Source organism: Pipistrellus kuhlii, unplaced genomic scaffold (genome assembly GCF_014108245.1).
Source record: "Pipistrellus kuhlii isolate mPipKuh1 unplaced genomic scaffold, mPipKuh1.p scaffold_m20_p_50, whole genome shotgun sequence".
NCBI lineage: Eukaryota > Metazoa > Chordata > Mammalia > Chiroptera > Vespertilionidae > Pipistrellus > Pipistrellus kuhlii.
The window spans coordinates 1879724-1906611 of record NW_023425552.1 but is presented as its reverse complement, the minus strand read 5'-3'; the positions used below and the strand labels follow the sequence as shown (position 1 = coordinate 1906611).

Here is a 26888-nt window from a genome sequence, read left to right as displayed (position 1 = left end):
GCTTGATATTGTTGTAAACAACCCATTTTTCATTGCCAGTTATCAGTCGTTTTAAAAATGGATCATTTTCATTACGTTTCTTTAGCAAATCGCAGCTGCTAATGCGTTGCGTTAACTGTGATTCTTTCAGTTCGTGAGGAACCCATGTATCGAGTTTTTGAACATAGCCAAGTTGTTTTAAGTGATTTTCAATGCATGTATGTGATACATGAAGCTTCTCTGCAATCTCACGTGTTGTACTGTGACAGTCCGAATTGATTATTGCTTTGATTAGGGCGTCATCAACTTCAACTGGACGACCAGAGCGTTTTTCATCTTTGAGTGAAAAATCACCAGAACGAAATTTGGCAAACCAATTTTGACACTGCCGTTCTTTTAAGGCTTCGTCACCATAAACAGCACATAACTTTTTATGAGCTTGCGATGCGTTTTTCCCTTTGTGGAAATAAAAAATCAAAATATGACGAAAATGTTCCTTTTGATTTTCCATTTTTCAACGAACGCCAAACGAAAACTACAAAACAGATCAAAAAACTTTTTTTACTGATTAACAGCTGAATAGCCAACTATCAAATAACAAAATGTGTTTTACATTTTTACTACGTCTGCAAACCTAAAAATTCAACTGAAGCCATATATGTGTGAAACCCGCAATTACTTACTTGCCGACCCAATAGCATAAGCATTATTTAAATTGTATCCTATTGTTTATATTACTTCCAACATTATCTATACATCAGTCACCATGGTTTATAATCTTCTTGGCAATATTTGAATTAGCATTACTGATGCTTATAATACTGTCAACATTGTTTATTAAAAAATCAATATAGGAGAAGAAACCAAGATGGCAGCATAGGTAAACACCTAAACACACAATTTCAAAACTGCCTCACGCAATTTCAAAACTACAATTGAAAGACAAAACGTCTATCACCCAGAATCACAGGAAACCTGGCTGAGTGGAAATTCTACAACTAGAAGTTCAGAGAGAGGAGTATCGAGAGGTGCACAGGTGCTGAAAAGCTGAGGTACGGAGGCGCGCAAATCGGAATGGCGGCGGGCGATTGAATGTGCTGCTTTTATTCAACCTGAAGGGAGACAAGCTCCCTATTACTCTAAAATCCAGTTTCTGGGGAGAAGCTGGACTGCCGGCCATGGGGTCGGAAAGTGAGGGTGACTTTCTTGCAGAGGTGCCTCCAGCAATCATTGTTTACTGCCCTAAAGCCCGGGGCACAGGGCTTTGGAAATGTGTAAAGGCAGAGAAGGCTGACTGGCAGTCATCACTGTTTGCCATGCTTTAGCCTAGTAAACACCCTCAGACTCCGCCCCGCACAATCTACAAACACACCGGAGCTCCACACAGCGGCTTTTTGCATATAAATGGCCTGCCCTATCACAGCTTAACCTAACAAACTGCAGCTCTGGTCAGACAGCTCCAAAACCTCCAAACCCCAAGCAAAGAGGAGAAAACTGGAGTTCCCGCTGTAGCTCCTGCTGGGTGGCCTCAGACAGTGGCTGACATGTACCCCAGAAGCTAGTGTACCTAGTGTATCTAGTGGTCTGTGTGAGATGACACTAGAAATCAACTACTCTCATAAGGAACACATTCAAAAGGCAGACTCAGTGAGCACCAAACCCCCACCGAAACAAGTCCTGCCCCATAAGCGTGTCCCCAGTACAGCAATTCTTCCGTTACAGATACAGTGGGTACACACAGCCAATTGGCCTGGAGGTCAATTCCTCCCAGTGACACTAACAACGAATAGGACTTAACTACAACAAGGCTGTACACACAGTCCACAAAGGGATGTGCCAAGAGTGCCCACCTCAGGTAACTGGGAGCCAACCCATTGGGCCATATAGGGCACCTAGCACACAAAGCCACCCTACCAACTCAGGGAAGCAGCGAAAATGCAGAGACAAAGAAACAGATCACAAGTGAAAGAAATGGAGGAAAACAAACGACTGGATATAGAGTTCAAAATCACGATTATAAGGTTTTTTAAGAATTTCCTGGAAAAGGCTGATAAATTTAACAAGACCCTCGAGGATATGAAAAAGGACCAACTAGAAATTAAACATATACTCACTGAAATAAAAAATATTATACAGAGACCCAACAACAGATTAGAGGAATGCAAGAATCAAGTCGAAGATTTGAAATACAAAAAAGCTAAAAATACTCAACTGGGAAAACAAAACAAAAAAAGAATCCAAAAATTTGAAGATAGTGTAAGAAGCCTCTGGGACAACTTCAAGCGTACCAACATCATAATAATGGGGTGCAAGAAGAAGAGAGAGAGCAAGCTACTGAAGAAACACTCAACCTATTTGAAAAAATAATGACCAAAAACTTCCCCCAACTGGTGAAAGAAATAGACTTACAAGTCCAGGAAGTGCACAAAACCCCAAACAAAAGGAATCCAAAGAGGACCACACCAAGATACATCATAATTAAAATGCCAAGAGCAAAAGGCAAAGAGAGAATACTAAAAGCAGCAAGAGAAAAAACAGTTAATTACCTACAAGGGAGCACCCATACAACTGTTAGCTGATTTCTCAACAGAAACGATGCAGGCCAGACGGGAGTGGCAAGAAATATTCAAAGTAATGAATAGCAAGAACCTACAACCAAGATTACTCTACCAAGCAAAGTATCATTCAGAATTGAAGGTCAGATAAAGAGCTTCACAGATAAGAAAAAGCTAAAGGAATTTATCACCACCAAACCAGGATTACATGAAATGCTGAAGGGTATTCTTTAAGAAGAGGAAGAAGAAAAAAGTAAAGATAACAATTATGAACAACAAATACATATCTGTCAACAAGTGAATCTAAAACTCAAGTGAATTAAAAATCTGAAGAACAGAATAAACTGGTGAATATAATAGAATCAGAGGCATAGAATGGGAGCGGCTAGATAATTCTCAGGGGGAAAGTGGTGTGGGGGTACAGAAAGAGACTTTACAAAAATCTTAAAACTATGAATGAGGACAGTGGTGGGGAGGTAAGGGTAGAGGGTAAAGTAGGAACCGGGTGGAAGGGAGCTATGGGGGGAAAAAGGAGAAACAGCTGTAATAATTTGAACAATAAAGATTTATTAAATTAAAAAATAAAAATAAAAATTATATCAAGAAATTATTGGGCCAAAACCGGTTTGGCTCAGTGGATAGAGCCTTGGCCTGCAGACTGAAGGGTCCCAGGTTCGATTCCAGTCAAGGGTATGTACCTTGGTTGTGGGCACATCCCCAGTAGGGGGTGTGCAAGAGGCAGCTAGTCGATGTTTCTCTCTCATCAGCATTTCTAGCTCTCTATCCCTCTTCCTTCCTCTCTGTAAAAAATCAATTAAAAATGTATTTTAAAAAAAAAAGAGGGGGGGGGCAATGTTAAAATATGTACATAGATAATAATTTAATAAAAATATTTAAAAAAAAGAAAAAAAAGAAAAAAAGAAAGATTATTGGGTCCTGGCTAGCATGCTCAGAAGCTAGAACATCACCTGCTCTAAGGGTCATGGGTTTGATTCCTAGTCAAGAGCATGTACCTGGGTTGCAGGTTCGTTCTCTGGCCTTGTTTGGTGCACCTGCGGGAGGAAACCAATTGATGTGTCTCTTTCACATTGATATTTCTCCCTCATTCATTCATTCATTCTCTCTCTCGCGCTCGCTCTCTCTCTCTCTCTCTCTCTCTCTCTCTCTCTCTCTCTCTCGCTCTCTCCCTCCCTCCTCTCCCATCCACCCTTCACTCTCCCCACAAATAATAATAATAATAATAATAATAATAATAATTATTATTATTATTATTATTATTATTATTGGGTCCTGGCGGGTTGGGCTCAGTTGGTTGGAGGGGGGTTCTATACATCAAAAGGCTGTGGGTTCAATCCCCAGTCGGGCTGCATGTGGGAGGCAGCCATCTATGTTTCTCACGACTATGTTTTTCTCTCTCCCTCTCCCTTCCTCTCTAAAATAAATAAAAATACATTCTTGCATGAGGATTTTTACAAAATTATTGGGACAGCTGGAAATTTCTGAATATTGACTATGAATATAAAATTGGTAATAAATGTCAAATTCCCTCAATTTTACAATTACAGTATGGTTATGTAAAAGTTTTTTCTTTGGACCTAGGCAGTTTGGCTCAGTGGATAGAGCGTCAGCCTGTGGACTGAAGGGTCCCGGGTTTAATTCCGATCAGGGGCACATGCACGGGTTGCGGGCTCAATCCCCAGTGGGAGGCTTGCAGGAGGCAGCTGATCAATGACTTTCTCATCATTAATGTTTCTATCTCTTTCTCCCTCTCCCTTCCTCTCTGAAATCAATTTTAAAAAAGTATTTTTAAAAAATATATTTTATTGAGTTTTTTAAGAGGGGAAGGGAGAGGGATTGAGAGTTAGAAACATCGATGAGAGATAATCATCGATCAGCTGCCTCCTGCACACACCCCACTGGGGATGTGGCCGCAACCAAGGTCCATGCCCTTGACCGGAATCGAACCCGGGACTCTTCAGTCCACAGGCCGACGCTCTATCCACTGAGCCAAACCGGTTTTGGCAAAAAAAAAAAAAAAGTATTTTAAAAACATTTTTCTTTGGAAAGACTTGCTGTAGAATGTGAATGGTCATGATATATGCACATTATTCTGATGTTTAGCATACAACGTTTGTGTGACATAAATATACACAGAAAAAATATGACAAAGCATTTACCTATGAATCTACATAGAGGACACAGGAGGGTACACTGTTCTATACTTGCGACTTTTCTGCAGATTTGAACTTTATCACAATAAAAAGGGAAGATGAAGGAGGAAAATGAGACCTTCTGCATATGCACATCCCTTATAAAAACTCGCTGCCAGGATTTCCAGTGTCCTACCTGGGTCCTTTCCACCAGAGGATGGTCACACGAATGTGAGGAGTCTTTGGGCCGAGCCTCGATGGCGTTAGAAGGTCCATCTCCCACGTCACCTTTCTGTATGCTCTCATCGGGCAGAAGACGTACGTTTTCCTTATCGCTGTCATCCTTCGACCTTAAGGCCTGTGTCGAAACTTTCGGCATCACTGCCGTGGACCGTGAGCGCACGGCCCTCCCTCTCTGCACGGTCTCCCATCCTTCCGCATCCTTCCGTTCTGTGTGATTAAAGGAAGAAAATAATATTTCCGTAGATAATAAAAAATTTTAAAAACCTATAAAACAAATTCTAATCTAATTCCCATGAAATATAAGTCATGTGCAAATATGACACTATTATATGAGGTGTCTTGTGTGTGTGTGCACGCGCACACACATACATATGCACATACACACACGCACAGTCTCTAATTCCTATAACTACACTGTGTGGTAGGGATTAATCCTACCCCACAAATATTTTCTTCATTATTCCTAATTTGCAAATAACAAAACTGAGACTTAGATTAAGGAGGACTGAATGCCAGCCACATGGTCAGAAAGTATTAATAACCATTTATTAGAGCTCAGGGCACACTATGGGCTAGCACTCTTTAAGGGCTTTACATAGAGTAACACTTTTTTTCTTCTTTTTAAAAAAACATATTCTACTGACTTTTTACAGAGAGAAAGGGCGAGGGATAGAGAACTAGAAACATCGATGAGAGAGAAACATCAACCAGCTGCCTCCTGCACGCCCCCTACTGGGGATGTGCCCGCAACCAAGGGACATGCCCTTGACCGGAATCGAACCGGGGACCTTTCAGTCTGCAGACCGATGCTCTATCCGCTGAGCCACACCGGTTTCAGCTATAGTAACACTTTTAATCTTCACAAGATGATTAACCCGCCCTTTGAGTACCATCATCCCATTTTATCAGTAAGGACACTGAGACAAAGACAGGGTCAGTAATTTGCCTAAGGTCACAGACTTAGTAAGTTAAAAGCTGCCTCCCCAGCTTCCAGGATCCAGAGTGTGATTGAAATGTTCTTTTTTTCTAATACATGTCATTGAGGCTAGAAATTTCCCTCAAATCACAGCTTTACCTTAACCCCACAAGATTTTAAATGTTCATTTTAACTCAATTTACATTGTCTAGATTTCATTTTCATTTCTTCTGACTCATGGAATATTCAGAAATATACTCTAAAATTCCAAAAACTTGAGAACTGTATGGTTATCTTTTTGTAACAGGTTTCTAACTTAATTCCGCTGTGTTCAAAAGAAACAGAGTAAGTTCAATCATCTGAAATTTTTTGGAACTTGTAGAGCCATGACAAAGTAGCCTAGAACAAAATTAACCTTTCGCCGAAACCGGTGTGGCTCAATGGTTAGAGCGTCGGCCTGAGGACTAAAAGGTCCCAGGTTCGATTTCAGACAAGGGCATGTACCTTAGTTGTGGGCACGTTCCCGGTGGGGGTGTGTGCAAGAGGCAGCTGATCAATGATTCTCTCTCATCCATGTTTCTAAGTCTCTATACCTCTCTGTAAAAAATCAATAAAATTAAAAAAAAAAAATTAACCTTCTTTCCTCCAAGCACGCCTATAAAAGCTGGACAACACATCTAAATGAACTGCTTGATGCCACTGGAAAGCGAGTGATGTAGGCGAGATTTTAGGAAGTATGTTCCCCAAGAAAAGGGAAGGACAACAACATGAGATCCACCTTCACCCCAAATTCTCCCTCAAGACATTTGGGATTCAGGGTGCGGGAAAGGGACTGCACAGAAACCCATAATCTGGTCCAGCTGAGACAGACCCTGGAGCTCACTGAGGCTAAAGCAGCTTGGGCTGCGGAGGGGCTGACGGCAGGCCAGGGAGCCAAAGCGTCTGCGTTCCATCTTCGCTTCAGAAGTCTGACAGCCGCTAAGCTCCGCGGACACAGGCCGGGACACCGAGGCACCGGAGCGCGCGCAGCTGGATGCCAGTGAGCGGAGGGATCTTGCAGGGACTCAGTGCGGAGCTAACAATGTTGGGAAACAGGAATGCAGCGGCCCTGGCAAACACCCAGGGCTTTCAGTTGATGCCCGCAAAAGAATAAAGACGAAACGAAAACTATTAACTTTAACAACAACTCAAACCAAGCTTGGACAGAATGAAGGTGATCTGCTAGGACTCTTATCTTCTTGCCAAAAGGAAAGTACTTTTAGAAGGAACCTCTGTAATTTTTAATATACTTCATTAAGCATTTAATTAAATAGTATGTGGTCTGTTGTAAAACTCAATCAAGGAACTGAAAATCCCACAAAAATGTTTTTAAAAAACCTACAAAGTGTCAAAACCGGTGTGGCTCAGTGGTAGAGCGTCGGCCTTCGGACTGAAAGGTCCCAAGTTCAATTCCGGTCAGGGGCATGTACGTTGGTTGCGAGCGTTACAACCCTGGTAGGGGGTGTGCAAGAGGCAGCTGATGTATGTTTCTCTCTCAGCAACGTTTCTTTCTATCTCTCTCCCTTCCTCTCTGTAAAAAAATCAATAAAATATGTTAAAAAAAGAAAAGTTTTAAAAAAAAACCTACAAAGTAACAAATACAGATAGTTTATTTTACTTTTTGGACACAGATTTTAAAAAATAACCGTTATTAATATATTTAAGAAACTACGGATTCATCATATAGAACAGAGAAGACATAGCCATAAAAAGTTTCCATAGTGAAGCATCAAAAGGAAAAAGAATGAAAAAGAATAAACATTGTTTGTTAGGTTTTTCAATTATATCAAGTTCATTAATCAGGCTGTGTATATCTTTACTGATTTTTCTCCACTTATATTGTTGGAACAGTTATGTTAAAATCTTCCAGTATGAGTATATATTTTGAAATTTCTGCCCTCATTTGTCAGTTTTTACTTTATTTCTCCCCCTTTCCCCGTGGGTGGTGTGCAGGAGGCAGCCAATCAATGTTTCTCTCATGGATGTTTCTATCTCTCTACTCCTTTCCCTTCCTCTAAAATTAATTTTAAAAAAAATTTTTTTTAAAGAAAATAGCCCTAGCCAGTTTGTCTCATTGGATAGAGCGTTAGCCCACAGGCTGAAGGGTCCCTGGTTCGGTTCTATTCAAGGTTACGTATATTGGTTGCAGACTTGAACCGTGGCTCTGGTCGGGGTACGTGCAGGAGGCAACCAATCAATGTGTCTCTCACATCGATGTTTTTCTCTCTCTCTCTCTCTCTCTCTCTCTCTCTCTCTCTCTCTCCTCCCTTTGTAATTCCCTCCCTCCCGTCTTTCCATTCCTTCCTCTCTCTCTAAAAAGCAATGGAAAATATCCTTGGGTGAGGATTAACAAAAACAACAAACAGATGTGTGAGCAAAGATATACACAGAATACTACTTTAGTATAAAAAATATTCAAATACTAATAAAATGAAATAGTGGCCTGCAACTTAAAAGCATACACTGGGTAGAGAATGGAATGACTATTTTTTTTCTTTGAGTCAGAAAGAGTTATAAAGGACCCACATCATAAATGACAAATCTACGACCAGAATGATTTCCATATGCTTTCATAAATTTTTAAGATTATTTTATAGCTTTAAGTAAGGTCGTTTAATATGGTATAAATGCTGCAAAAGATAACTATATAATGCTGTTAGCTCCACGTTCACATAAAGCAAATATTTCCTCGATGCCCACTGGTCTGCCCACAGAAATGAATGGGAGCCACTTGCCATTTTTGCAGGAAGTCTTCTGCACTGCCACTGGGGGGCAAGACTGTGCAGGTGCGCCCTCTGAAGCAGCGGCAGGCCCTGAGTGATGAGCCTTGACCTTGTCAGCCCAGCTAACGCCTGTGGAAGCCACACAGGGAGCAGCCACGGTGCCCGGGGAAGCCCTAGGAGAAGACGATGGCTGCATTAGAATCAAGGAAGTTCGGAAGTTAAATATTAAATACAGACTCAATAGGTTTAAATGTCAAATGCATTAAAACCCAACATCACAGTCATAAACACATGTAATCAACCCTGTAAACAGCAGCATTTAGAAACCATTTTAGAGCCAGGCAAGCACACAGAGACCACACAGAGCCGGGCAAGTAAAAAAACTTTTTTTTTAAAGTATATGTGTAGGCTATATTTGGACCATAAGACGCAGGGACTTTTCCCCTCCACTTCTGGGGGGGAAAAAGTGCGTCTTATGGTCCGAAAAATACGGTAAGTTATATTCGGCTCCAGCTGGTCTGACGCAATGAATAGAGCATCGGCCTGCAGACCAAAGGGTCCTGGGCACATGCTCAGGTTGCGGGCTTGATCCCCTGTAGGGGGCATGCAGGAGGCAGCCGATCAATGATTCTCTCTCACCATTGATGTTTCCAACTCCCTCTCCTTTCATCTCTGAAATCAATAAAAATGTATATTTATAAAAAATAATAATTATTACATTTGTGTATGAGTCTATATCCACAATGGAGAGTTAACATATTTATCACAGCAATTTAAGGCAAAAATATTAATAAATTTGTCTTGGTCAAGCACCTCATTAATTTAATACAGTATAACATATATGGGATGATAATACAGAAGCTCTCGCCGAAACCGGTTTGGCTCAGTGGACAGAGCGTCAGCCTGAAGACTGAAAGGCCCTGGGTTCGATTCCGGTCAAGGGCATGGACCTTGGTTGTCGGCACATCCCCAGTGGGGGGTGTGCAGGAGGCAGCTGATCAATGACTCTCTCATCAATGTTTCTAACTCTCTATCCCTCTCCCTTCCTCTCTGTAAATATCAATAAAATATATTTATTTAAAAAAAATACAGCTCTCTTTAGCTCAGTTTAAAAGAAAATTGCAGCTAAATTGGAAATCTTCAAAAATATGCATATGAACCTACCACCTTTTATTTTCATTTGAAACTTTAAAAAAAATGAATATGCATTAATTTGCCAACCTATTGACATAGGCACTATTAAAAGAGGCTTTTTACTTGTATACATTTCTTTCATGAAACACAAGCATGATGCATCATTGTCATTGACAAGGTCCAACACTGGTTTCTTTCGAATGGAGTAAGAAGTTAGTGTCACCTATTAAAAAATCTAAGTGGACAATCCTTCTCAACCTGTTTTTGTTTTTTGTTAATCTTTACCTGAGGATATACTTTTTCCCTTTGCTTTTCAGAGAGGGAGTGGTAGGGAGGCAGGGAGGGAGGGTAAGAGGGAGAGAGGGACAGAAACAGCGATGTAAGAGAGACACATCAGCTGGTTGCCTCTGGCACGTGCCCCCTCCGGGGATGGGGAGTGAACCTGCAGCCCAGGTACATGCCCTCGACCAGGAATTGAACCCGTGAGCCCTCAGTGCGCGTTCCGATGCTCTAACCCAGGCGTCTTCAAACTACGGCCCGCGGGCCACATGCGGCCCGCAGAGGAGTCTGATCCGGCCCGCCAGGTTTTTTGGGCAGTGAGTGCAGCCGAGGTGTTACAGTAGGAATTAGTAGTTCATATAGTCCGGCCCTCCAGCTCTCTGAGGGACCGTGATCTGGCCCACACTTTAAAAAGTTTGAAGACGCCTGCAAGAAACACTGGCCAGGGCTCAACTTTAATACTATTTCCTCACTCTTTCATAGTTGTCCTATCAACACCTCATTCAACAGCAAAAGTTTATTTTAACAGTTCACCTTTATCAAAACTTTCAAAAAATTTGCTTCAGTTCTCACTGAAACAGTATCTTTTTTTGCACCATATTTCATAATTAATCTTTAAATCATGATTTTAAAGAATGAAAACAACTTGTGTTGGGGGGTAGTCTTATACAGTGAATATAGGCCTAAACCTATGTTTTAACTAAAATTAGCGGGTCGTCTTTTACGCCAGAAAATGCGGTAGATGTTTTTTGCTTTTTTGTATTTCAAATCTTCGACTTGATTCTTGCATTCCTCTAATTTGCTGCTGGGTCTCTGTATAATATTTCTTAATTCAGTCAGTATATGTTTAATTTCTAGTTGGTCCTTTTTCATATCCTCGAGGGTCTTGCTAAATTTATCAGCCTTTTCTAGGAAATTCTTGAAAAACCATATAACCATGGTTTTGAACTCTATATCCAGTCGTTTGTTTTCCTCCTTTTCTTTTGCTTGTGATCTGTTTCTTCGTCTCTGCATTTTCGCTGCTTCCCTGAGTTGGTAGGGTGGCTTTGTGTGCTAGGTGCCCTATATGGCCCAATGGGTTGGCTCCCAGTTACCTGAGGTGGGCACTCTTGGCACATCCCTTTGTGGACTGTGTGTACAGCCTTGTTGTAGTTAAGTCTTGATTGTTGTTGGTGTCATGGGAGGAACTGACCTCCAGGCCAATTTGCTGTAAGAATCAGCTGTGTCTATGAACTTCTGTGCTGGAGACACCCTTATGGAGCAGGACTTATTTCTTTAGGGTTTTGGTGCTCACTGAGTCTGCCTCTTGAATGTGTCACTTATGGGTGTGAGTAGTTGAAATATGGTGTCATCTCACACTGACCACTAGATACACTAGCTTCTGGATCTCCAATGGGGTGCAGGTCAGTTACTATCTAAGGCCACCCAGCAGGAGATACAGCAAGAACTCCAGTTTTCTCCTCTTTGCTTGGGTTTTTGAGGTTTGGAGCTGTCTGACCAGAGCGGCAGATTGTTAGGTTAAGCTGCGATAGGGCAGGCCATTTATATGCAAAAGCTGCTGCAGGGAGCTTAGGTGGGTATGTAGATTGTGTGTGGTGGGGTTTCAGGAAGTCACGAGGCTAGGGCGTGGCACACAGCGATGGCTGCCTGTCAGCCATCTCTGCATCTCCGCATTTCCAAGTCCCCGAGTCCCGCACTTTTGTGCAGTAAATGATGATTGCTGGGCGAACAGCTGCAAGAAAACTGCCCTCACTTTCTGACCCAATGGCCGACAGTCCAGCTTCTCCTCATAGGAATTTGGGTCCCCAGCATCTCCCCAAAGACTGGATTTCAGAGTAATAGGGAGCTTTTCTCCCTTCAAATTGAAAAAAAGCAGCACACCCAGTCTCCCACTGCCATCCCGATTTGCACACCTCCATACCTCAGCTTTTCAGCGCTTGTGCACGTCTCAATGCTCTTTTCTCTTTCCTTCTAGTTGTAGAACATCCACTCAGCCAGCTTTCCCGTGGTTCTGGGTGATTACTGTAGACGTTTTGTCTTTTAGTTGTAGTTTTGAAATTGCTGTGCGAGGCAGAAGTTTAGGTGTTTACCTATGCCACCATCTTGCTTTCTCTCCCTAATTAGTTCTGAATGTTATATTTCCTAAAGTTAAACTGTCCTGTCCTGGTTTTGTTTGTTTGCTTGCTTTTTTAATATATTTTATTGAATTTTTACAGAGGAAGGGAGAGAGACAGAGAGCTAGAAACGTCAATGAGAGAGAAACATCGACCAGCTGCCTCTTGCACATCCCCCACCGGGGATGCGCCCACAACCAAGGTGCATGCCCTTGACTGGAATCGAACCCAGGACCTTTCAGTCCGCAGACCGATGCTCTACCACTGAGCCAAACCGGTTTCAGCCAGTCCTGGTTTTTTAAAGAACATTTTACTCCAACAATTTCAAACAGATACACAACCATATACATGGGTATTTTTATAACAGAATATCTGTTTTATAATACTTCAGTGTGTTAACCACAGACAATAATTTACTGTAATGAAAGCCATAGTAATTTTTTTAATTCATCTCACCCAAAGTTTAAGCTTCTCCGCGCATTTGACGTCACACTTATTCTGTCTGTGGACGGACTTGGAATCACGTGGCGTCCGGGAGACATCTTCTTCACTTCCCACGCTAGCGAAGTGGGTCTGCCAACGCAAGACACACACAGGTTAAATTAGCAGAGAAAAGGACAGAAAAACCTACTACCGTATTTTTCCGACCATAAAACGCACTTTTTTCCCCCCAGAAGTGGGGGGAAAAAGTCCCTGCGTCTTATGGTCCAAATATAGCCTACACATATACTTTAAAAAAAAAGTTTTTTTACTTGCCCGGCTCTGTGTGATCTCTGTGTGCTTGCCCGGCTCTAAAATGGTTCTAAATGCTGCTGTTTACTTTACAGGGTTGATTACGTGTGTTTATGACTGTGATGTTGGGTTTTAATGCACATAAAATATTTTAGGACACTATTTGTTTCAGAATCTTTTTTTCTTCATTTCCCTTCTCTAAAAACTGGTGCGTCTTATGGTCCGGAGCGTCTTATGGTCCAAAAAATACGGTACTTTGTAGGAGTTACTAGTGGGTGAGAACATAATCAGGTCACAATTTCTTCCTGGACCAGGAAGTGGCCGTATTAGCAGGAAGCAATCACAGGTGATGCAGAGTCAGGACTTTCCACCCGTGTTAGCACAGCAAATATCCCTCCTGGAATAAGGAAGGCCGTGAAGTACAAAGACATGAGACATATGGACAGTTATGTTTTACAAGCCTACACATACACACAGCTAAAAACTTGTCTTACAATGTGGAATAATGGCTCTGGTCGGGTGGCTCAGTTAGTTGGGAGTATCATCCAATACACCAAAAGGTTGTGGGTTAGATCAGTGTTTCCCAACCTTCTCTCATGATGAGAATCACCTGGTGGAGTTGTTAAAACACAGATTCCTGAATCCCAACTAAGAAGTGTTCAGAGCACTAAGTTAGGTATGCAATTTTACCTATATGTTCTCAAAAATTCTAGTTTAGCACTTCTTAGTTGGGATTCAGGAATCTGTGGTTTAACAACTCCACCAGGTGATTCTCATCATGAGAGAAGGTTGGGAAACACTGGGTTAGATCTCTGGTCAGGGTGCATGTGGGAGGCAACCAGTTGATGTTCTCCAAGATGAGGTGGGGAGGGGGACTAGAAAAAAAAAGAGAAACGAAATACAAAGAAAGACAAAACAAAAACATAAAGAGGAGAACGAGAGCAAGAGAGTAGGAGATGGGGAGCGAGAGAGAGTGAGAGGATGAGATAGAGAGAGCTGGAGAGAGAGAGAGCGAGCAGGAGGAGAGAGCGAGAGACGAGGGAGGAGAGGGAAGGAGAGAGTAGAGAGATCTCCTAGCGAGGTAGCGCTAGAAGATTGTAGAAGAGCGCGATCTATCGCTCTTCTCGAGATATAGAGTCTCGTAGCTAGCTTCGATCGGCTCTAGGGGCTCGATTTCTCTTATTAGCCTCTTCTCTCTCTCTCCTTGTCCTCTCGTCTCGCTCTCTTCTCTCCTCTCTCTTTCTCTCTCTTCTCTTCTCTCTCTCTCTTCTCTTCTCTCTCTCTCTCTCTCCTCTCTCTCTCTCTCTCTCTCTCTCTCCTCTCTCTCTCTCTCTTCTCTCTTCCTCTCTCCTCTCTCTCTCCCTCCCCCCCTCTCTCTTTCCTCTCTTCCTCTCTCTCTTTTCTCTCTCTCTCTCTCTCTCTCCCCCCCACCTTCCTCTCTGTAAAAAAATCAATAAAAAAATATATTAAAAAAAATAAATAAAAATAAAAATAAAATAAAGAAGAAGAGATGCTCCAGGGGTGTTTTTGAACCATGAGATAGCTGTGAAGGTTGAACTTGGCCTCAGAATCTTTCTCAATTCAATCCTCAACACAGCCTCTACTAGTTGGCTGGAGTTTGCAAGCAAGAAACAAAAATATAATTAGCTCTTCATATGCACTGGGGGGTTACATTATAGAAACTCAATTAAGTTCAATAAAAAAAGAAAAGGAAAATAGAGATGTGTTGCATATAAACTGTATGAGGTCGAGGACATCTGAGGGGAGGGGGAACTAGAATCAGGGCTCCTGAGGATTAGACCTGGAAGAGACAGGCGTTGAAGCCAACACCTTCAAATTTCCCAAGACCACCTGACTTCTGTCACCCCTCCTTCTCTCTGCACATCTGTTCCATCTTCCTCGAACCCGCTTCCCTATGCTTATCTTCACAAGGACCATGCAGCTACCAATCCCAAGTCAGCATTATCATCTCTTCACCTGATTCAACCCAGTGGAGACACGCACCCCCTTACACACACCAGATCTTATCACCTATTACAAGAAGGGCAAAACTGCATGGTACAAAGACAACTCAGCCCGACCCTCCCAGGAACTGTGGGTAAAGCAAGCAGGAGTGCGCGCGCGCACACACACACACACACACACACGTGCACACGTGCAAAAACACGTGTGCGCATACACATTCAAAATTTTTACTGTGAAAAACAAAAATTTTTAAAGGATCAACACACATGTCCTTTAACAGTGGCTGGCCTTGTGCACGAAGGGAGTAGGTACAGACAGCCACGTTTGATCCTCTGGAATCAAACCTGGATCTCTCTCTTGGGACCCCTTCTCTTTTGGTCCCCCCACAGAAGAGGCATGTCTACGGGCGGCTCCACCTCCTGCGCTGAGCCAATGGTCAATCCCAGGAGGGAGGCGGCCCGGCCTATTTCTCTGTGGGTAACGGGCATCATGGTGGCTGCACGTGACGTGCCCAGATCAGAAGGGATCAGGTTCCACATGATAAAAACCTTTTATGGCTCAAAATGAAGTGTCCGGTTTTGTCACGTCTGCAGACCCTACGTGATCTGGTTCCAGCCTCCCTGACCGGGCTCACCTCACGCTCCCCTTCCCCTCGCTCTCCTCACTCCAGCCCTGCTAACTCTCCGTTCGCGACTCCACGGTGCTCTCTCCCACCTGCTGGATGTCACGGACACCATCACCTCCAGTGGGTTTCTCCTCTCTCTTTGTCAAGGTAAGTCCTACTTGATGCTCTGTCTCCCTGAAATAGGACCTCCTTGGGGAAGCCTTCCTGGACTCAACCAATCGCTGAGGGAGGGAGCCATCTTCTGCTCCCAGCCCACCCTGTGCTTCCCTTTTTTTTTTTTTAAATATATTTTATTGATTTTTTACAGAGAGGAAGGGAGAGAGATAGAGTGCCAGAAATGTGGATGAGAGAGAAACATCCACCAGCTGCCTCTTGCACACCCCCTACTGGGGATGTGTCCGCAACCAAGGCACACGCCCTTGACCGGAATCGAACCTGGGACCTTTCAGTCCGCAGACCGACGCTCTGCCACTGAGCCAAACCGGTTTCGGCCCTGTGCTTCCTTTTGATGCCCCTTACACACAGCTGAGTTCTTGACATCGCTCTTTCTGTGAACGCACCCACCACACACTTCTTGAGGGCGGGGACCGAGTGTTCTCTTTACCACTGCGGTCCCAGGCCTGGCACAGAGCATTCTGAATGGCTGGATTAGTTGTTTTATATTAACACGTTCTATTTTACCCTCCCCTTAGACTACAAAACTCATGAGAGTGGTAAATGTATCCTATTCCAGCAGCTACATTTCTGCACTGGATCAAGGAGCTTGCACTTATAGGCATCAAATAAATATTTGTTACTCGACTTCATGAGAAATGCTAAGGTCAAGGTCACTGTCAATTTCAACAACTGCTTTAGAAAATGCTGGCAGCCACAGTGATAAAGGCCAGAGTTCATTACCTGCTCTGAGCATCGGTCTTCTCCAGCTTTTCCTGTAGCTGGATCCAGTCAATCAATGCTTTGAAATCTCTTACGTAATTATCCAGCATCATCAGCACCTCCTAATGGAAAAAAAAAACCAAGCACTAAATTCCATTCTTAGACTAAAAAGTAAAAAAATAAAATAAAATAAAAACACACTTCAGAGTGAAGGTCTTAAAAATTAATAATTTCTACATTATTCTTATTGAGGCAGCTACAAAACCTACTGATCTAGGCTTTTGGTTGTTGTTTTATTTTCACTCATTACTGTGTGGCAAGAAATTAGTGAAGCTGAGAATCTAAAAACCAAGAGATGGTATTGATATTCCTATCTAGAGGAATGGACCTCTAGAATGACCATTCTTTTTATATATAATATATTTTTTATTCATTTCAGGAGAAAGGGAGAGAGAGAAAGAAACATCAATGGCCGAAACCGGTTTGACTCAGTGGATAGAGCGTCGGCCTGCGGACTGAAAGATTCCGGGTTCGATTCCGGTCAAGGGCATGTACCTTGGTTGTGGGCACATCCCCAGTGAGGGGTGTGCAGCAGGTAGCTGATCGATGTTTCTAACTCTCTATCCCTCTCCCTTCCTCTCTGTAAAAAATCAATTAAATATATATTTTTTTTAAACAAACATCAATGATGCCTGACCAGAGAGGCTCAGTGATTGAGCAGCACCCTCTGAACCAGGAGGTCACAGTTCCATTCCAGGTCAGGGCACATGCCCGGGTTGTGGGCTTGATCCCGAGGGTGGGGCGAGCAGGTGGCAGCCGATCCATGATTCTCTCTCATCATTGATGTTTTTCTCTCTCTCTCTTCATCTCTGAAACCAAAAAAAATATATATATATTTTTTTAAAGAAACATCAATGATGACAGAATTATCAGTGGGCTGCTTCCTGCATGCTCCCCACCAGGGACTGAGTCTATGACACAGGCATGTGCCCTGACGGGGAATCGAACTGTGACCTTCTGGTTCACCGTTCGATGCTCAACCACTGAGCCACGCCATTTGAGGCAGAATGCCATTCTTTTAACCCTCTTTATGGTGACGTTAATAAATAATAAGTACACAAAACACAAACATACAAATAAGTCATTTCTTTTTAATTGATTTTTTTACAGAAAGGAAGAGAGAGGGATAGAGAGTTAGAAACATCGATGAGAGAGAAACACCGATAAGCTGCCTCTTGGACACCCCTCACTGGGATGTGCCGGCAACCAAGGTACATGTCCTTGACCAGAATTGAACCCAGGACCCTTCCGTCTGCAGGCCGACGCTCTATCCACTGAGCCACACCGGTCTCGGCCAAAAAAGTCATTTCAAAGTCAAGCCAAGCAACCAGGACAAAAGCACAGCTATGGCAGTCTCCGAACGTTCTCTGTTATCTCCTCCCTATAACACTCGGTCTCCCCACGGTAACCACTGCTTTACTCTGTAACAGTCCAATGTTACCTTATTTCAAAATCCAGATAAATGAACTCATAGCGTATGTACTATTTTGTGGTTTTTTTACTTCTGTTTACTAGAGTCATCCATAGTTCACAGTGTACCTGCAGTTCACTTACTGCCAACACGTCCAAGGTCACTACTGCACAGGATTCTTTAAATGGATATTTACTTATGAAATCAACTGTTGAATGAATGATGCCACATTCTGGGTGTTATAAACTACACACTGTTATGTACGTGGATGTCCGCTACACCAGTGTGTGCGTTCCTCCTGGGGGTAAGCTAAGGGGACCAGACGTCCCGCGTTTGGCAGTCTGGTCACCTTAGGGTAAGCCCAAGAGTGAAACTGCTGAGTCCCAGGGGCGGTGTATGCTCCACTTTAGTACACAGTGCATACTGGCTTTCCAAAGAGGCTGCATCCCACCAGCAGTATACAAGAGTTCCCTTTTCGCTGAAACCAGTTTGGCTCAGTGGATAGAGCGTCGGCCTGCGGAGTCAAGGGTCCCAGGCTCGATTCGGTCAAGGGCATGTACCTTGGTTTCGGGCACATCCCCGGTGGGAGGGGGGGTGCAGGAGGCAGTTGATGGATGTTTCTCTCTCATCGATATTTCTAACTATCTCTCTCCCCTTCTCTCTGTATCCACATCCTTTTCTCCATCCACAGTCTTTCCAATACTTGTTATTTGTCTAACTGGTAATAGCCTTCGAATAGGAGTGAGGTGGTTATCTCATTGTAGTTTTTGTTTTTTTAAACACATTTTTATTCATTTTAGAAAGAGAGGAAGAGAGAGGGAAAAAGATAGAAACATCAATGAGAGAGAAACATCCATCAGCTGCCTCCTGCACATTCCTTACTAGTGATTGAGTCTGCAACCCAGGAAGACTGGGAATTGAACCAGTTACACTGAATTGACCACTGAGCAATACTGGCCAGGCTCATTGTAATTTTGATTTGCATTTCCCTTATAGCTCAAATTTTTTTCTTATCTATTAACAATCTGCATGTCTTCCTTAGAAAAGTATCTATTCAGGTCCTCTGTTCATTTTTTTCTTCTTTTTTTTTCTTTTTTAAATATATTTTATTGATTTTTCACAGAGAGGAAGAGAGAGGGATAGAGAGTTAGAAACATTGATGAGAGAGAATCATCGATCAGCTGCCTCTTGCACACCCCCTACTGGGGATGTGCCCGCAACCAAGGTACATGCCCTTGACCGGAATCGAACCCGGGACCTTTTAGTCAGCAGGCCGACGCTCTATCCACTGAGCCAAACTGGTCTCGGCCTCTGTTCATTTAAAAAAAAATATTTTTATTGATCTTTAGAGAGAGAGAGGACATGAGAGATAGAAACATGGATGAGACAGAAATATTAGCTGCCTCTTGCATGCCCCCTAGTGGGGATCGAGCCTGCAACCCTGGCATGTGCCCTAATCCAGAATAGAATCGGTAGCTCTTTGGTTCATGGGTGGACGCTCAACCACTGAGCCACACGGGCCAGTCCCTCTGCTCAATTCTGAATCAATTTTTTTTGTTAAGAAGCCAAGACATGGAAACAACCCAAGTGGCCTTCAGTGGGTGAACGGTTAGAGAAGATGGAGTACATATCTAAGAGAAATACTACTCAGCCACAAAAAAGATGGAATGTTCCCCAACGAAGTCAGTCCCACAGGAAAGGACAAAGAACATGTGATTTCACTCATTTGTGGGATAGAAAACAAAAGCAACAAAAGAACAAACAAAACAAAAAAACACAGAAATAACAACACAATGATGGTGACCAGAGGAAACGGGGTGGAAGAATGAAGACAGGAGGGGGTCAAACACAAGGGGAAGGAAGGAGACTGGGTTCTGGCGCCCAGCACAGAGCATTCAGGTGTTGTGTGATAAAGCTGACCATGAGATCCTTTTTAAAAAAAATATATACATATATTATTGATTTTTTACAGAGAGGAAGAGAGAGGGATAGAGAGTTAGAAACGTCGATGAGAGAGAAACATCGATCAGCTGCCTCCTGCACCCCCCCCACTGGGGATGTGCCCGCAACCAAGGTACATGCCCTTGACTGGAATCGAACCTGGGACCCTTCAGTCCACAGGCTGATGCTCTATCCACTGAGCAACACCGGTTTCGGCATGAGATACATATTAATATTGTTAGCAATGTTACCTCAATCAATTTAATTTTTTTAAATTATAATTTGTTCTATAAAAACATGCCTTTTCCATAACTAAGTTTTAAATTGCCTTTATAGTATCAGTGGTGCTCAAAGACCTCAAAAGCACTTTTCAAATATAAATGCTTAAAAATGTTGGCTACACTTTGGAAATGAGGCCCAATGCTAACAATAACCTACACCTAATCACTCACAAACAGAATACAGCGCCAGCCTCACGTTGGTCATTTTAAAGACCCTTCTGAGCAGAGAAGCACTGTTTTCCTCCTTTCAAAGGTGATCCTCAGTGACGGATAACTGGTAATGGTCTTCTACCATCGGGAAAAGGGGAAAATTTTATTTAGCTGGCTTCCTTTTCTCAGTTCCACTAATATAATTAAAACTGGTTAACTGAGTTCATTCAACTTAAATCACTCAGAGCAAAGAATAAACTCAGAGTAATTTATTCCATAAGTTTTCAGAATTTCACTTTTAAAAGGAGTAGAGGAGGAAGAGGAGGGAAGAGGAGGAGGAAAAGAAGGAGGAGGAGAAAGAAGAGGAGGAGGGGAGGAGGAGGACAAGGAGGAGGGAGAGGAGGAGGGGGAGAGAAAGGAGGAGGAGGGAGGAAGGAGGAGGAGGGAGGAAAAAGAAGGGGAGGAGGATGAGGGGGAGGAGGGGGTAGGAAGGAGAAGGAGGAAGGAGGAGGAGGAGGAGAAAGAGGAGGAAGGAGGAGGAGGAGGAGAAAGAGGAGGAAGGAGGAGGAGGAGGAGGAGGGAGAAGAAAGAAGGGAAGGAGGATGAGGGAGGAGGATAGCAGAGAAGGAGAGGAGGAGGAGGAGAAGGAGGAGGAGGAGGAGGGAGAGGAGGAGGAGGGAGGAGAAGGGGGAAGAGAAAAAGAGGAGGAAAAGGAGGAGGAGGGAGAGGAGGAGGAGGAGGGGGAGGAGAAGGAGGGAGAGGAGGAAAAGGAGGAGGAGGAGGAGATGAAGGGAGGAGAAGGAGGGGGAGGAGGGGGAGGGGGGAGGAGGGGAGGAGAAAGAGGAAGAGGAGGAAAAGAGGAGGAGGGAGAGGAAGAGGAGGAGGAGGGGGGAGGAGGGGCGGGGGAGGAGGGAAGAAGGGGGGAGGAGCAAGAACCACCTTCTACAGGCCAGGAACAGAAGCAGCTATACCTCTGATCCCAGCTGGCACAGAGAAAGCATATTTGGTGGTCAGACAGCCCTTTTCGGGGTGTTCAGCTCCCGCTATCAGCCGCAATCAGAGTGGAACCTGCGGCTGTAACCCTAGGCGCGTCTTACGAAGGAGGGAGCAGACCAGACGAGCGGGGGAGCGGCCTCGGTCCGCGCCACGAAGGCCGTTCTGTCCGCAGGAAGAGAGCGCACAGAAGTGGCCCGGACAGTAACGTCACAGGCGCTCAGATCAGTACGTACAGACGTGCGGCTAAGGTTACCCATGACTCCACCGATTGGCCGCAGCGGGCTTGATTGGCTTGTAATTAGGTCTCGCTGCTGGCGGCAGGGCAGGCCGGTCGGCGCCGTCCCTCTGTCCTGCTGACACCCAACACCAGCGCGGCCTCCGGGGTGGCCACAGGGGTGGGCAGTGCGGGCCGGTGGCGACGGAGGGGCGAGAGTACGCATCCCCCGAGAAGCCAGTTATTCAGAAAGAGCTTCGCCCAACGTGAAGCCGGCTTTAAAGAGCATGCTTTTCAGGACCGGCTTTTTTTAAAAGCTGCTAATGGGCCGAAACCGGTGTGGCTCAGTGGCTAGAGCGTCGGCCTGCAGACTGAAAGGTCCCGGGTTCGATTCCGGTCAGGGGCATGTACCTTGGTTGCGGGCACATCCCCGGTAGGGGGTGTGCAAGAGGCAGCCGATGGATGATTCTCTCTCATCGATGTTTCTAACTCTATCCCTCTCCCTTCCTCTCCATAAAAAAAAAAAAATTAAAAAAAAAAATATATATATATTTAAATATATTTTATTGATATTTTTTCAGAAAGAAAGGGAGAGAGATAGAGAGCTAGAAACATCGATGAGAGAGAAACATTGACCAGCCGCCTCCTGCACACCCCCCACCGGGGATGTGCCCACAACTAACGCACATGCCTCCGACCGGAATCGAACCTGGGACTCCCCAGTCCGCAGACCGACGCTCCAGCCACTGAGCCAAACTGGTTTTGGCAAAATATATTAAAAAAAAAAAAAAAAAAAAGCTACTAATGGAATAGTTCATGGACATCATCTGGAAGCAGCATAAGCCACTCTCAATGATGTTAGGGATATCACTCAGAGGAATAGTTGAGAGATGGCCCCCACTTTGCTGCCTGCGCTCTCTCCCCACCCGCCCTCTGGCCCATTTCCGGAGGCAGAAGGGGAAACGCCCTGCTAATGGGAATCCAGTTTTGTTGGAATGTCAAGACCTAACAAGAAGTGGCTGATAGCGCTAAAACCGGTGTGGCTCAGTGGTAGAGCGTCGGTCTGCGGACTGAAAGGTCCCAGGTTCGATTCCGGTCAAGGGCATGTACCTTGGTTGCGGGCACATTCCCAGTAGGGAGTGTGCAAGAGGCAGCTGGTGGATGACTCTCTCTCATCGATGTTTCTAACTCTCTATCCCTCTCCCTTCCTCTCTGTAAAAAATCAATAATATATTAAAAAACAAAACAAAACAAAACAAAAAAACAGAAGATGCTACCTTTGTATTATGTCTGTAAAGATTTATCACTCTGGGTTTTTCTCAAATTAATTTTATCCAGTATAAAGGAATACAGTATACAGTGTGTATTTACTAAAGAGCCAGGCTTTGTAGTGAATTTTTAGAGACACCTCATGCAGTCTGTCTGTTTAATATCCTATTACAAACACAAGGTTATCTAAAAATAGAAAAACGCGTTGCCGATACCAGGCCATTCCCACCCAGGATGGATTCTGGGTAGCCAGCAATCCCACTTTTCCCTGAATTAGGAGAGTGGTAAGTATCTCAGCGAAAAGGGAGCAATGTCTAATTAAGGACATTAAACGTGAAACCCAAGAATGTGAAAAATGTCACTAGTGCCACCTACAGTCTCAAGGGAAAAATGAAGTAAGAGATTTCAAAAATGTGTGTGTGTGTGTGTGTGTGTGTGTGTCCATCCCTTTGACTTCTTGTCCAGGACTATGTATCAAGACAGCTTTCTACCAAATCTTGCACACACTATGAAAGTACGTAATTAGGTAATGCAAAAAAAACCCACAAAAAACAAAAAGTACCCTTGAAAAACCAAACCGAGTCTAACGGGTTTGGCTCAGTGGACAGAGCATCAGCCTAAAGATTGAAGGGTCCAAGGTTCGATTCCGATCAAGGGCATGAACCTTGGTTGCGGGCACATCCCCAGTGGGGGGTGTGCTGGAGGCAGCTGATGGATGTTTCTCTCTCATCGATGTTTCTAACCTCTATCCCTCTCCCTTCCTCTCTGTAAAAATAAATATTTTTTAAAACACACACAAAAAAACAGTGGCTGCAGGGGTGGGGGACCAGGGAGAGGCTGGTAAAGGAACCCACTGTCCGCTGTAAGAGGAGCAGTTCCAGGGTGCACTGCGCAGCACCAGGGCTGCCGTCCGTGCGGAGGTAAACCATCAGCCAGGTGTAGCAGAAACCGGAGAATCTGGCTTCCGGTGGCCGGCCAAGCCTGCCAGCAGACTCACCTTGCACTCCACCACGCTCTGGTCTGATTCACAGGTGACATAGATCTCATCCACTGCCCGGCGAAGGTTGTCGAACAGAAATGCCCAGTATCGAGCTCTCAGATCGACTTTGCGAGGATGCCTCGTCTTAGTGGGACTTTTATCCAGGTGTTTATCTCCGTGTGTGGAGGTTATTTTACAGTCCACCGCGGCGTTCTGGGGAAGTAAAACAAAACAAGAAAAAAAGTCTTGAAAATCCTCCATGGATTGGATTATGACATAAAGCACATTTTCTACGTAAATATTTAAAAACATGGCATCATTCTTCTTGGATCATATCACAGCACATTGAAATCACTTAACAAAGCTTGTCATCTTACACGGAAGCCACAGGTTTGAAAAGATAATTCTTATTTCAGATGTGTCTCATAGGAGGTATGGGGATGACCTCAACTGTGAGGAGACCTTATTCAAAAAGGAGCACATCTGGCTCAGTTGGTAGAGTGTTGGTCTGTGGACTGGAGGGTCCCAGGTTCGATTCCGGTCAACAGCATGTACAATGGTTGTGGGCACATCCCCAGTGGGGGGGGTGTGCAAGAGGCAGCTGTTCAGTGTTTCTCTCTCATTGATGCTTCTAGCTCTCTATTTCCCCTCTTAAAAAAAAAATCAATAAAACATGTGTGTGTGTGTGTGTGTGTGTGTGTGTGTGTGTATATATATATATATATTTTTTTTTTTTTTTTTTTTTTTTTTTTTTTAAAGAGCACTGAAGAGGCTCCTGGTTTATTGGGACACGTGCAGGGCACATTTACATACACTGACAGATATCAAGAGCAAGGTCAACATTTTAAAATAGCTTGCATATATTCTTCTCATTGAAAAAACAATAACAGCCGGGACCGGTTTGGCTCAATGGATAGAGCGTCGGCTTGGGGACTGAAGGGTCCCGGGTTCGATTCCGGTCAAGGGCATGTACCTTGGTTGCGGGCATATCCCCAGTGGGGGGTGTGCAAGAGGCAGCTGATCAATGACTCTCTCTCATCGATGTTTCTAGCTCTCTATCTCTCTCCCTTTCTCTCTGTATAAAAATCAATAAAATATATTAAAAAAAAAAAAAAGAAAAAACAATAACATACACTACCCGGTTCTATTCAGCTGCTTAATTTTATTGTAACCATTTTCCAACTTAAAGTAAAAATTAACATATAAATGCAAATCAACTGGCTAGGAGGAGAGAGGACGGGTTTCTATCGCCAAGCACATGCAATGCCAACCTCCCAGCCGCTGCAGCCCCTGCAGCCACAGGGAGGGGACTCACCACACGGTGGCAGCACCTGCGGGCCTGGCCACCCCAGAGGCAGCGCGGGTGCCCACTACCCAAGCTCCCTCAGCCCCCAACACAACCCCATGCCACGGAGACACTGCCCACGACCAAGACCCTAGACTCAGCGGGCACCGCCAACTCAGTGGCAATACTGCAACAGCAGGGACCCAGGCAGCGGCAAGGTGCCAGCGACCCCCAGACACTCAAACTGCCACACGGAGGGCACCTGTGGCACCTGGGGCAGATGTCTGGGAAGGCAGACAGTGCTGGCTATCAATTCTATAATAACAGCTCAGGTAAGAGAAACCAAAAACCTGTCCTATAGCGCCACCTACTGGAGAACAGAAAAGGCCTCCAATTGCCAACCTGTGGAATTGCTAGGCAAAATAGCTTTTACCTAAATTAAGGAAGTTTGTTCACGACTTCAAATTCACTGGCTGAGGGAAAGCCCATCAAGCACCAGGAATAATCACAATAACACGGTATCACACACACACACATAAGACCAATCTCCAGAAACCAAACTTCAAGTCATGGAAGACTGTGATCAAAATGATCGAGAATTCTAATTGGCCAGGGGCTCTGGTGGTTAGAGCCAGGCAAGAATAATTAATTTATCCAGCAAAGTTATGCTTCGGATATAAAGGAGAAATAAAGACTTTCTCCTACAAAAAAAAAACACCACTGATGGAGTTCACCACCATAAGACTTGACTTCTGCTCTAGCCGGTGTGGCTCAGTGGATAGAGCGATGGCCTATAGACTAAGGGGTCCCAGGTTCGATTCTGGTCAAGGGCACCTAGGTTGTAGGCTCTCCCCCAGTAGGAGGCATGCAAGAGGCAGCTATCCAATGATTCTCATCACTGATGTTTCTATCTCCCTCTCCCTTCCTCCCTGAACTAAAAATATATTTAAAGAAGACTTGGCTTTAGGATGCTGAAAGGAGCTCTTCTGCCAGAAAGGAAAAGACAAAAGTACACGAAGTCTGACAAGGTGAGAGGGATCCTCAGAATAGAGTGTTAAAAACCTAATTACTGCCAAAACCGGGTTGGCTCAATGGATAGAGCATTGGCCTGTGGAATCAAGGGTCCCAGGTTCAATTCCAGTCAAGGGCATGTACCTTGGTTGCGGGCACATCCCCAGTGGGGAGCGTGTAGGAGGCAGCTGATCAATGTTCCTCTCTCATCGATATTTCTAACTTTCTATCCCTCTCCCTTCCTCTCTGTAAAAAAATCAATAAAATATATTTTAAAAAATAAAAATAAAAACCTAATTACTGCATAAAGGTTAAAGGGGGAAAGCATTAAAAATAACTATTGCTACTTCAATTTGGTAATGAACACATACCATAAAAATAGGTAATTTGCAACAACAAATACACAATAGGGGAGTAAGAAAAGGATGAAATCTGTATAGGCAAGTAAAAATAAGATGCTACTTAAATAAGAAAAAGGACTACTTTGTATGAACTTTTTTTATTAATCTATTTTATTGATTTTGTACAGAGAAGAAGGGAGAAAACCCAAAATGGCAAGAGTATGGTTTCATATTTCAATATCACCTTAAATTAAGGTGACCAGATGTCCCGTTTTTGGCGGGACAGTCCTGATTTTTAACAATTTGTCCCGTGGTATTTTAAAACAGTTCCGATTTTTGGAAAGAAAATTTGTTTTTAATAATTTGGCGGGACAAATTGTTAAAAAGCGGGACTGTCCCGCCAAAAGCGGGACATCTGGTCACCTTACCTTAAATGAAAATGAACTGAACTCACCAATCAAAAGGCACAGGATAGCTGGATAGATTAAAAAACAAGACCCAACAATATACTGCCTTCAAGAGACTAATCTCAGTTCCAAAGACAAACACAGACTCTAAGTGAAGGTGTGGAAAACGGTGCTCCAAGCAAATGGCATCCAGAAGAAAGCCTGCGTAGCCAT

At 43.9% G+C, this 26888-nt stretch overlaps 1 protein-coding gene across 4 annotated transcripts in view; it reads right to left on the bottom strand.

Moving 5' to 3' along the window:
• The window catches only part of SCAPER (S-phase cyclin A associated protein in the ER), a 163725-nt gene that overhangs the window by 123813 nt on the left and 13024 nt on the right, over window positions 1-26888 (bottom strand). For all 4 annotated transcript variants that reach the window (XM_045573439.1, XM_045573438.1, XM_045573440.1 and 1 more), the window contains exons 5-9: window positions 23650-23844; window positions 16352-16452; window positions 12589-12705; window positions 8618-8778; window positions 4881-5134 (exon numbers count right to left, since the gene is read on the bottom strand). In XM_045573439.1, the coding sequence (XP_045429395.1) occupies window positions 4881-5134; window positions 8618-8778; window positions 12589-12705; window positions 16352-16452; window positions 23650-23844 (828 nt within the window). The remainder of the gene's footprint in view (window positions 1-4880; window positions 5135-8617; window positions 8779-12588; window positions 12706-16351; window positions 16453-23649; window positions 23845-26888) is intronic.